This window comes from Loxodonta africana, chromosome 4 (assembly GCF_030014295.1).
Source record: "Loxodonta africana isolate mLoxAfr1 chromosome 4, mLoxAfr1.hap2, whole genome shotgun sequence".
NCBI classification, from domain to species: domain Eukaryota; kingdom Metazoa; phylum Chordata; class Mammalia; order Proboscidea; family Elephantidae; genus Loxodonta; species Loxodonta africana.
This window is the reverse complement of record NC_087345.1, coordinates 80,860,996-80,873,503: the sequence shown is the minus strand read 5'-3', so window position 1 is coordinate 80,873,503 and position 12,508 is coordinate 80,860,996. Positions and strand designations below refer to the sequence as shown.

At 45.3% G+C, this 12,508-nt stretch overlaps 2 protein-coding genes across 7 annotated transcripts in view; both read right to left on the bottom strand.

Annotated features, from left to right (window-relative positions):
* The window catches only part of TIMELESS (timeless circadian regulator), a 45,760-nt gene extending 39,331 nt beyond the window's left edge, over positions 1-6,429 (bottom strand). For 4 of the 6 annotated variants that reach the window (XM_064284050.1, XM_064284052.1, XM_064284053.1 and 1 more), the window contains exon 1: positions 6,336-6,428. The gene's annotated coding sequence lies outside the window, so the exon portion shown is untranslated. Of the gene's footprint in view, positions 1-6,335 lie in introns of all 6 variants that reach the window. The other 2 variants (XR_010321828.1, XM_064284055.1) reach the window with 1 other exon arrangement.
* Positions 6,430-6,559: 130 nt separating this feature from the next.
* MIP (major intrinsic protein of lens fiber) lies at positions 6,560-11,515 on the bottom strand. Its single transcript, XM_010598037.3, has 4 exons — positions 11,054-11,515; positions 10,385-10,549; positions 9,872-9,952; positions 6,560-9,018 (listed from the first exon to the last, which is right to left on the bottom strand). Exons 1-4 carry the CDS (start codon positions 11,411-11,413, stop codon positions 8,833-8,835), a joined length of 792 nt encoding a protein of 263 aa, XP_010596339.2. The 5' UTR covers positions 11,414-11,515; the 3' UTR covers positions 6,560-8,832.
* Positions 11,516-12,508: the final 993 nt, after the last annotated feature.

Here is a 12,508-nt window from a genome sequence, read left to right as displayed (position 1 = left end):
TCTACTTTGAGGAGGCAGCTGTTTCCCATATTTTGAGTGCCTTCCAACCTGAGGGGTTCATCATCTAGCACTATATCAGACAGTGTTCCACTGCTAGTCATAAGGTTTTCACTGGCTAATTCTTTTCAGAAGTAGACAGCCAGATCCTTCTTCCTAGTCTGTCTTAGTCTGGAAGCTCAGCTGAAACCTGTCCACCACAGGTGAACCTGCTGGTATTTGAATACTGGTGGCATATAGCTTCCAGCATCACACAAGCCCCAATAGTACAACAAACTGACAGACATGTGGGGGAAATATCCTACTAATAGAATATAATCATTTATTTTTTTTAATCATACCTGTCTACCAACACGAGTTGACATAAAAGCCAATATCATTGCTAACTATAGTTTCAATAATAACACTTTTAATTACATAGAAAGACAATACTTTTCTAAAGATAACCCAATCAGTAGCTGATGGCACCAATGCAACTCAATGTTAAATCTGCCATCCCTCTCCAACCACAGTAAATAACTTTTAGACCCATTAACTTCTCCATACAAAACACGCTAACTCTTCCAGTAATTATTTTAAGCAGTATCCAAAAGGTATTAACTTGTAACTACACTCTATAACTCTAATTAAAAGCCAGTTAGCTTTATTGCTTATTGTTATTATAAAACATTTAATCAAAAGATATTGACCGCACACCTTGGTTGAGTCTTCAGTTAGTCAAGTTGTTCTTTTCAATTCAGCCTTGTTCTAGTCACATCCCCATAATAACAAGATCACTGAAGCAGAGTATTTAAACAATAGCATGGTGAAGAAACATATTGAGACAATGCCCAGCCACCCTTTGCCTAGAGTCTCAAGAACTTATTACTGATTCAATGACTGATACAAGTGTCTAGTGGTAGTGCCAGCGATTTGTCTGATGATGTCCAAACCTTGTCGTTCGTCTGATAACGTCCAAGGTCTTAAATGGCTTACAAGGTAGGCAGCCACTCACTAAGCCTTGTAAAACCATTGCAGAAGATGGGTTACTCCTTTGTGGGTGACATAAGACCAGCTCATCCTGAAGATGAGGCCCTACAAATAGTAAGGCAACAATCCCAATCCAAGGACAAAGCCCATGCAGAAGAAGGGTATTTGTAAGTGTTATCATCAAATCCTCAGAGGAATTCTTGATCAAAAGGGGGGAGTGAGAAAGAGCCTTTCTAAAGCTGAGGCTTCTTGGCACAACTGGAATTTCTAACTAAGGTCTGAGCCCAATCTTTTCTTGTCCTAAGCGGCTCCATCTTGGAGTTCTCCTTTGTCATATAATGCAGCTTGTCATTTTTGCCAAGATTTCCATTATATCCTTTAACTTAGAAAATAAGCAGCTCTACAGGGAAAATGGTGATTAAAACAAATGCTAAAGGAAGAAAAGCTTCGCTTTCTACAGGTGTTAGACATGTGACTTTAAGCAACTAAGCCGATTCTAAGAAAATATTCCCCCTTAACCACACTTGTAATTTTCCAAACCTTTGTTCTAACTAACATAGCTTTTCTGTATCAAAAACCTTTTTCCCTCCGTAAGTATTAGAATACTTAGCATTTTCACTTATAATCACCCTAGGGCTTTTTGTTTTATACTTCTACAGAATTCTTCATCATAATGCTAATGTAACTCAACTTAACATAGACTACAGATATCTAGATGCTAGAAAACATGTGATTTTAGTGGCCAGCCAGAATCCTCTCTCCTGGAGCCATCCTTGCAAAAGATGTCAATACCTGCCAGGATGGTCAACCAACCAATCAAAATTGTTTTAGCTCTAACCTGCTATTTGCAGTTTTTTCTTCATAAGTCTTTGTATTACTGTAGCTGCCCCCCAAGAACACATTGTTGGATTTCTTCCAGCACTGTGTCTCCGTTTTACAGAATGCTTTCTTTGCCATAACAAAACTCTTTGTTTTTAAACCTAAACAGATGTGTGGTGTTTACACTACAACAGTATATACCTGAAAGAAATGAAAACATATTTTCACACAAAAGCTTGTACACAGATAGTCATAGCAGCATTATTTATAACAGCCAAAACATGGAAAAAAACCTAAAAGTCCATCAACAAATGAATAAACAAAATGTGGTTTGGCCATATGACAGAATATTATTTGACAACAAAAAGGAAAGAAGTTCTGGGTTCAATTCCTGACCAATGAACAGCCATCATTTGTCTCTCAGTGGCAGTGTTTGTGTTGTTATGATGGTAAACAGGTTTGAGCAGAGTTTCCAGACTAAGATGGAAAAGAAAGAAAGGCCTGGTAATTTACATCTGAAAACATCCAATGAAAACCCTGTGGATCACAACAGTATGACCCATAACTGATCATGGAGATGGTGCAAGACCAGGCAGCATTCCTCTGTGCATGTGGTCACCATGAGTAGGGGGTGGACTCGATGGCAGCTAACAACTGATACATGCTACAAAATGGATGAAATTTGAAAACATTAAGTTCAGTGAAAAAAATCTAGATGCAAAAGGTCATACAAGATGTCCAGAATAGGTAAATCCATAGAGATAGAAAGTAGATTTGTAGTTGGGCAGGGAGAGCGGGAAGAGGAGAATGGGGAGTGGCTGCTAATGCAAGAGGTTTCTTTGGTGATGATGAAAATGTTCTGAAATTAGATAGTAGTGATGGTTGCACAACTCTGTGAATATACTGAAAACCAATGCAATAGGTTGTTATTTTAAAAAAACCCACACAGACAGATACATATACAATAACAACAACAACAAAAAAGAATAGCTGCTGAGCCTCCTTAGGTACAACCAAAAAGCTAATGGGGTTTGGTTCTTGGTTTGGGGGTTTAGGGTCATGGTTTCATGGGACATCCCAGTTAATTGACCTAATAACTTATTTGGTACTTATGTTCTATTTTCTAGTTCCTTGCATAGTGCTGGGTTCTTAAAAGCTTGCAAACACCCACCCAAAGCACAATAATTGGTCTCTACTTACCTGGGGCAACAAAGGAAGAAGGAAAGCCAGGAATAGGAGGATTTGGAATGTGTGGCTAATTGCCTACCTGAACAACTGCGTCCTTTGCCATGAGACCAGAAGACTGGATAATGCCCGGCTACCATTACTGAACATTTTGATCAAAGATTCTATAAAAGAATCCTGATTAAAAGGGGGAATATGCAAAACAGAACTTCAAATTCTTATGGACTCCAGAGTTTCTGAAGCCAAGGAGGCTGGATGAATCCCCGAAATTATTGCCCTGAAATAATCTTCAAACCTTAAACCAAAAATATCCCCTGAAGTCTTCTTAAAACCAAATAATAGTTTACCTTAAGTAATAAAAAAATCTGCCTTGAGCATTATGCTCTTTTAAGAACTGCCTATGTGCGATCAATGACAACAGCAACTCGAAAGATTAGATAGGAACCTTAGGGGACAGTGAGTTTATGTTAATGGAGTAAGAACAACTCTGCAAAGGAGGGTGAGAATGGAATCAGTGTCACTGAATTGTACATGTAGAAACAGTTAAACTGGTGTATGTTTTGCCGTGTATATCCCAATGACAACAACGAAATTAAATTAAAAGAAAAGAAAAAAAAACCACAATTACTATACATGCTGTTTTCACCATTTCAACACCAAAAAACTAAGAAGGATATAATCTCAGGATAAGAAACAGTCTTTTAAATTTAAGAAATTTGACTTTATGAAAAAACTCATAATATTTTATTTTCCACATGTCATCATAAACAGATGAAAAATTTGTCAAACAACTTAGAGCCAGTAGATCTGGACGTTTAAAAGAGCTGTTAGTTACTTCTCACACTCAACTAAGCACCAAGCAGTTCAAATGAAGCAATATTCCCGTGAAATTAATACTTATAGGTCCTAAAATGCAAGAACCAAAAGAAAACAAAGGATACAATATTAAATATTTTTGCAATTCAAAATAGAAAATCAGCTCACTTCTTGAAAACAAAACCTCTGCTCCAAGCCAACCCTCTTCCAAGGACCAGCTCTAAGACCCACTAGTATTATGGGAAGGAGCCTGGTGCCACAGTGGTTAAGCACTGAGCTGCTAATCAAAAGATTAGCAGCTCCAACCCAACAGCCGCTCCATGGGAGAAAGATTTGGCAATCTGCTTCTGTGAAGATTACAGCCTTGGAATGTCTATGGGGCAGTTCTACTTTGACTTATAGAGTCACTATGAGTCGGAATCAACCCAATGGCGACAGGTTTGGTTTGGTTTTTGGTTTGAATATTATGGGAGGAGTTCCTGGGTGATACAAACTGTTAATGCACTAGGCTGCCAAGTGAAAGGTCCACCCAGAGGTACCTGGGAAGAAAGGCCTGGCAATCTACTTCTGAAAAATACAGCCATTAAAAATCCTGTGGAGCACAGTTCTGCTCTGACACACTTGGGGTCATCATGAGTTGGAGTCAACTCAACGGCAACTGGATTGATACTGTATCATGGAATGGCACTTGAATTCCAGTTCTGCCCTGTACTAAGCTGGTGATCTCGAGCATGTCACCTAACCTAAACCTCAGTTTCCTTATCAGTGTACTAAAAAGATAATAATAGCACCCACCCTCACACGGTAGTGGGCAAGTTTAAATAAGAGCATATAAAGCAGTGCTACTCGAAGTGTCGTCTGCAGACCATTACCTGTCCACAAACTGTTAGCAGTCTGCATCAAGGTAAGTACAGGAACAAAGAATAAGCATTTAGAACATCTTACAGCAATTTGACAGTTTATGCTTGCTGAATCTAATAATTTTTTAAGAAGTAATACAAAATTGTATGTTTTTTTTAATTTCATTTATCTAGTAATTATATTTTACAAAAGTGTTTTTAGAAGGGTATTGACCTGTAATGACTTGGGGCCAAAAACCCACCTGGTCCTTCACCAAGACAGAGAAGCACTGAAGTCAAGTACTCTACCCAGTTCTGAACACAAAGTAAGAATCCCCAAAATACTAAATTCCTGTCCAGCTATTAGACTCTACAGTTAATCACTAAATGCTTACTAGGAGCCTTCTAGGCAAAAGACAGGAGTTGCTGGCTAGCGCAAACGGTTAAGCGCTTGACTACCTGCCAAAAGGTTGGCGGTCCGAACCCACCCAGCGGTACCTCAGGAAACAGGCCTGGCGATCTGCTTCAGAAAGGTCACAGCCTTAAAAACCCTACGAAGCAGTTCTACTCTGCGCTCATGGGATCACTGTGGGTAGGAATCAACAGCAACTAACAAGAAGCAGCAAATGATAAGGTTGGGATGCTAAAGAAACTGAAGAAATTTATAAAACCCACATAATACGACACAATAATATGGAAGGAATAATTTAAAGGACAAGCTCTAAGTAAGTGATACTGTAAAAAAAGTTCTAGAGAACTAGGGCTCCCTTCAAGTTAAAACGGCCAAGGAGGTCCTGTGAACTGAGGCACTGAAGGTTACATAGCATCACTCAGCTGGGAAGAGGAGGGGCATTTAGGCAGAGAAGTGCCCTGGCAAAAGCAAGGGAACCACTACGAATAAATGAGCCTAACTAACAGGAAAGCTAATAGAAAGAGAGATTGGAACTGGCTAGGAAAAATTTAAGGAGCTTTAGAAAATGAAGCTGAGAGGGTCAGGGAGGGTCAGGCCCAGACTGTAAACGGCCCTATACACCCACTTAAGGATTTAAGCTTGACCGTGGGTAGCCGAAGGGTTTTATTTTTTACCTAAAATGACACAAATTAAGGTAACTAGCGGGAGCTCCAAGTAAAGAATTGAGAGACTCAAGGGAAGGAGCTGGCTGAGGGTCCAGGTAACAAACCCTGGCAGAGGCTCTGTTCTCACCCGATGGAGGGGAGGAACAGGAACAAGGAAATTATTTTGTAGAAATCCAAGATAAATTAAGTGACCTGTGAATTCCGACTCCTGCTGACCACCAAGCCACACACCTGTTTTTTCGGGTCTGAACTGGGTGGGGAGTTTCGAAGTGGAAACCCCCGGGAATCTTCTGTTCTACTTTAGGGGCTCCAAGCGCCCTTCCCATCACAGCCCCATCCCCGAGGGAGGACCTGTGCAGCGTAACGTAGGGAGAGAGGGGGAAGGAAGGTGACGACTAGGTCATGTCTTAGGGAATAAAGGAGCGTCCACCCCGAATTCGCAACCTGCACCACCTAACCAAGTACGCAGGGCGGAGGTTTGCGCGTGCGCGCCTAAAGCGCGCGCCTTGCCCCCTGCCTTTAAACCTGGCGGCGGGACGGGGGGACTCGGCACCTCACGAGAGTGCCTGTGCAGCCTGGACGGGACGCCGACTCGTCTCCGCGTAGAGCCCTCCTGCCCACACACTCACTCACCCGCTCCCCGCGGGTCCGCAGGATCCCGGCGGAGCCAGCAGGCCTCAGGAGACCGGCGCAGCCTTTCCCGCCACCGACTCGTTGGTGCCAGTCCCCGCCTGCCTAGGGGCGGAGCGGACCTAGCTGGGCTGGTCCACGTGAGCCCATGTGGGCAGGGGCGTTGGCGATGAAGAAAAGGGAAGCGAGTACAAGTACAGTTTGTTTTATCGGAGTGAATCCGCTACAATGAGCTACAAAACAAAGTGCTATGAATTTTCTGATGTCTTGAGATAATAAGAATCAAAGTCTTTTAGAGGCGAATTATAAACGTTCTTCCCCTTCTAGTCAAGTGGACTGTTCCAAGGCATAAATTGTTAGAAAACCCGAAACCAAACGCGTTGCTGTAGAGTCCATTCTGACTCGTTAAAAACCCTGTAGGACAGAGTAGAGCTGTCTCACAGGGCTTCCAAGGAGCCGCTGGTGCACTCGAACTGCCGACCTTTAGGTTAGCAGCCAACCTCTCAACTACTGCGCCACCTGGGCTCCAAATGGTTAGAAAAGTTAGGCTTTATTGGGAGGACGTGGAGATTTGGAGTAAGGGGAGGAATAGTCTTTTTGTGTGTGGGGGGAGGGGGTCCGTCATACTCTAGAAGCACTTGTGGCACAGTGGTTAAGAGCTACGCTATTAACCAAAAGGTCAGCAGTTTGAATCCACCAATGGGGCAGTTCTACTCTGTCCTATAGGGTTGCTAAGAGTCAGAATCCACTGGTTGGCACCGGCTTTGAGTTTGGTTTCGTCATACTGTAGTCCCTGCTGTTGCTGTTAGTCCCTGTAGATTCCGACTCATGGCCACCCCATGTGTGCAGAGTAGAATTGCTTCATAGGGTTTGGTGGTGCAAACAATTAATGTGCTAGGCTGGTAACCGAAAGATTGAAGGTTCAAGTCCACCCAGAGGCACCTCAGAAGAAAGGCCTGGTAATCTGTTTCAAAAAAATCATCCATTGAAAACCCTGTGGAGCACATGGGGTAGCTATGACTCAGAATCTACTCGGTAGCAACTGGTTTGGTTTGGTTTCGTTTGGTTTGTTATCCTTTAGGCATAGGCTTAAAGCTAGAGAAGTATGCATGAGATTCATTAAAGGAAGAGATCAACAATATTCATCAATCAGTTGAGGGTCTCCTCCAGCCTCTGCTCAAATAAGTGTATTTGCCAACAACAAAAGAGGATAATAGCTCAAAGGGATAATTATCTCCTGAATTATTAAGCATTTGAATAAAAGGAATAGATTTCTGGAGTATGAAGGAGAGTTAGAAAAGACTTGCTTCAAGATGAAAAGACAGATGAGAGAAAAGTGAAATGACACACACGAAAAAGGAAGATAAAGGGGACTGTAGAACTAGTGATAAAAGCAGAAAGATGCCATTTGAAGAGTGTTTCTATTTGCTCTGAGTTAATTAAAACCCTGAGAGAGTCATCAGCCTCTCTCCTTCCTAAGTGCAACCACCCCCCCCCCCAATTTACTCCAGGCATCAGGTTTCCTGTTCCTGTTGTGGCCTCGGAGAACTCTTCTAGGGTTTAAGTATCAGCTACCAGGAGGCTAATCTGGGGGATATCAGGCAGAATTGTTAAATTGCTTACTTTTTCTAGATTCTAGGCTCATCCGCCCCTTATTTAAGGTTGGGAGCTTGCTGGCCCAGGGCCTCTGAAGAGATCCATCATGCCAGAATGAACACACAACCCAGCCAGTGGTTGTAGACAGGTTTATAGGGCTTTAAAGAATAGCTCAAACCCCAGTGTTCACTTTTCTCAGAGCTACTTCCCCACCCAAGCCCCTGGGGCAAGCATCCCTGAGGTAAATAGGCTATACTCTTCCATTAACTTCTGCAAAATTTTTTGTCCAATTGCATCCTGACTTGGGGCTCATACCCCTATTCCCCACCACCACCACCACCTCTCCCCTCACTCCCACCTCCATGAGCATCTCAGCCTCAGTCCAGAGAAATACTGAGCCCCTTCTTCCAACTCTTGAAATGCCTTGTCTCCTCCACTCCTCTTCATCTGCCGCCTGTGAGGAGTAACTTCCAGCTTCCCTGCTCCCTCAGAAATCAAGAGCCACACGCTGACTGGTAGCAGGGTAAAGGCCAGAAACTCAAGGTCTTAGTTCCCTGTGCTCACCACACTGGGTTAGGGGAGGGAGGCATAGGATGATGCCTTTTTCTCCTTCCCTAGCGCTTGTGCCCCAAAACTCAGACAGCCACACTCACCCACATTCATACGTACAAATCATGTACACATGGCGATGGGAGGCGGGGTGGGGAGGAAGGGAAGTTTGCACCAACCAGCTCATGAATGCAACTTGAAAGATTTCACACAGCAAAAGGAAAAAAACACACACACACATAAATTAAAAAAATAAAGAAGTACATGCCCCTCCCCACATTCTCTTTCTTCATCCAGAGGCTGGCTCAGCCCCTCCACGTAAACCCAGAAGCTTCCTTCTGTCCAGGTGAAGCTTTTACAGGGCCTGCGTCTTCAGTTCAACAGGTTCCCCTGTGCCCTCTGGTTGTCCACTGGGGTCACTGGGCCTGACTCCCTTGAGGATAGACAGTCTCTCAGAAACACTCTTGAGCCGAGGGAAGAGAAGAAAGTCATAGAGGAGGCTGCCCAGGCCCCCTCCGATGATTGGGCCCACCCAGTATACCTGTAGGAAGAGGAACAGAATACTCAGGAATGGGGAGGGGACCAAGAGCAAGGCTGCTCTCTTTCCTACCTCTTCAATGGAAAATAGACATCCTGGACTTGGCACATAAAATTGGGCATTACCTAACTAGAAATCAGTGTTTGTTTGTTTTTTAAACCCTAGGTTCTCACTGCCTGCACCTCAAAACCCACCGTTTCTTTTCTGATTCATCAAATCATTCCTGTATCTCACACATTTTTAGCACATGTATATTCTATTTGTTACTACCAATGTGCACTAGCTTACAAATATCTTTGAAAATTTTTGGAATTATTTTCAAATGTTTGGTTTGCATTTGGTCAACAACATAAACACAGCCAATATCTATTGAGGCTTAGTTCACACATACGACTTCCACATTTACTTCTCATAATACCCCCATTTTATACTCAAAGAAGCTAAGGCTCAGAATGGTTGAGTTACTCGCCCAAGATCACACACAAGGCTAGTAAAGCGCTAGGACTGGAACGGGGCCCAGGCCCATCTGTGTGCTCAACACATTCTGATCTCTGAGATGAGAAGTTTTTATCTTTGTGTTCACTTATCTGACCTCATGGTCCTAGTTTCACACCCAGTGGGTACTTAGCAAAAATGCGTTGGCTAACCAGAGAAGGAACAACATGAGCAAGAGCTTCTCCTTCTAGCAAAATAGTGAGTCCTGTTCACAGAGGCATGCCAAGCCCTCTTACAGCCACCTTGGCTGAGGCACTGGCAGAGCAGCCAACACACCCAGATGGAAAGCAGAACCAAACCTGGAAACTGCAGCCCACACCCATCTAGCAGGGCTTCAGGATGTCCTTCTCTCCCCACTCACCCAGTGGTTGGTGAAGTTTCGAGTGAGAATGGCAGGAGCAAAGGAGCGGGCAGGGTTCATGCCTGCACCAGTATAATACATCTGCAAAAGACACAGTTGTAACTGAGACACCCTCCCATTCTACCCCAACTCCTCTCCCCACAACCCACATTGCTCCTGAGAATTGGTACCTTGCCTTCGGCCAGCAGCAAGTGGGGAAGAACAACCTGCGTGACTCTCCAAGGGTGCCTACAGTGGGGTGAAGGCACTGATGCCCCATCTGGGGGCACTATGGACCCAAAGGCAAAGCCCTCATCTACTGATGACTTCCACCTTGGAGTCAAGAAGGACTACATATAGTATCACAGGGAGAAGAATAAGGCAGGGTTGATTGCCCTACGGTGACTGATACAGAGTGCGGTGGATAACGTTCATGTTTGACAGTGGGTTAGGCAGGAAACACTCTGAAAACTCAGAAAAGGTTTTGGGGCCCTAGAATGCTTGAACAAGAAGTTGCTCCCATCTTCTGCTTACCCCAAAGAGGTGCCCCAGGGTGAGGGAGAAGCCAACAGCCAGGGCCACAGAGCCCAGACGGCCATTTCGCCTCTCATCATATGTAGCAAAGATGCAGAGCACGAACTGGAGTGTCAGGAAGATCTCCACCATGGTGGCCTGGCCCACACTCACCCCAGGATGCAACTGAGCAAAGGAAGAAGAAGGGAGGTAGCTCATTAGGGCTGCCACAGCATTACCTCCTCAAGGCTTCCCAGGCAGGGCTACCCTTACGGCATCCATTCCCTGAAGGACCGTATAACCCCCTTCATAGTAGTTGTATTTGTATCTTAATTTCTTCTAATAGTACTCCTTTCAGGTGGATGTAATTGCACGAACTTACACAGATGGGGAAACTGAGGCTCCCCTAAGTTAAAATAAGTTTTTCATCAAGACCCTGCAAGGAATTTGAAGGAAAGCTGGGACCTGAGTTCAGGTTTTTTGATTCCCAATCTAGGACTCTATGCCTTCCTTACCCCCTACATACCACCTCTTGATCCTCCCACTCTGAAACACACACACACACACACACACACACACACACACACACACACACACACAGAGCCCAGTTCCCTGGGGGAACTGATCCACCCACCCCAGGCAGGATGTCACGGCACCAGGCTCCCCCAGCCCCTCTCAGGCGACCATTACCGTGTTAAGTGCTAGGTTTCCTCGGACGGCAGGCGGGGTAACACTGTATAGCATGGCAGCCCCAGCCACAGCTCCCAGGAGCTGGGCTGTCATGTAGCAGAAGGCACGGAGCAGGGACATCTGGGAGCCCACAAGGAAGGCAAAAGTGACTGCAGGATTGACATGGGCTCCACTGATATGGCCAACGGCCTGCACCAGCGTAGCCAGGGCCAGGCCAAAGGCCAGAGCCACCTGCAAGACATGCAGTGGGCCAGGGGACCAACGCAGCGAGGCCCCCAGACCAAAGAAGACATAGAAGAGGGTGGCAAAGAGCTCAGCGAATATGGCCCTCCAGAAGGAGGCTGACCGAAGTTCCCACATGGCAGGGGGGATGGGCACAATGTCTGGGTTCCTGGTACCCCCTTGACGTGGTCGGAGTGGATAGTCCCCTTTATAGAGGACTCTTAATCCCTGGGAGGGGCAGACTCAGGTGGCTGGCCCAGCCTCTTAACCCCTTCACAGCTGTGGAGAGCTGGACCCACTCCCATACCTCTGATAAAGCTATTGGATTTTTCCCTCCCTCCTCAACTGGGAGAAAAACAGAGCCACTGGGAGTGGGGTGGGAACAGGGTGTTAGTCAGAGCTGTTGAGGCTCTGAGAGAGAAGGACCAATTCAGGCAGATGGGAAGAGTCTGCTCTTTATGTCAAAGTTGAGGTCATACTTCTGATTGACATCTGTGTTAGAACATTCAAAACTCTGCTTGGCACGTCTCAAGCTGAATTCACTACATGGGGCACGGGGCTGTGCTCCCGGGGGTCTCCAGGCTCCACTGAGTGCCAGGGGTAAGGGGGGGTGGGGGTCAGGAGTGGGGTCCAGCAGGGAAGCTGAATAACTGAAGAGTGTTCTTTAGTTCCCCGGGCTTAGAGGGCCTTCTCCCATTGGCTGGTTTGGGCTGGAATCTGTGGATCCTGCAGCTCTGGAACAGAATAGTTCTGCTGTGTCTGGCTTTCTCTGAGCCCAAAGTTCCCCACCCCCAGCCCCTGCCAGTACCTCCCTTTCCAAGCCCTCAGCCTTGACTTTTAAATCACAGAGAGACAGGGTAAAGAAGCTATTTTCCATGTATGCACTGAGGGTGGGGCAGGGTTACTGGGGAAAGGAAAAGGGGTCAGTTGCTAAACCTCAGAGTCAGCTTGTATTTCATCTTTCCTAACTCGCAAGGCCATAGCAGGATGTAGTGAAAGGAAGGAACCTTAGTTGTGGCTATGAAGCAATGAAATGGGAGGGTCTAATGCCCCCTAGAAGCCTTGGTGGCACAGGGGTTAAGAGCTTGGCTGCTAACCAAAAGTCAGCAGCTGGAAACCACCGGTCGCTCCTTGGAAACGCTATGGAGCAGTTCTACTTGGTCCTGTAGGGTCACTATAAGTAGGAATTGACTGAACACCAATGGGTTTTGGTTTTGTTTTAATGCCCCCTAA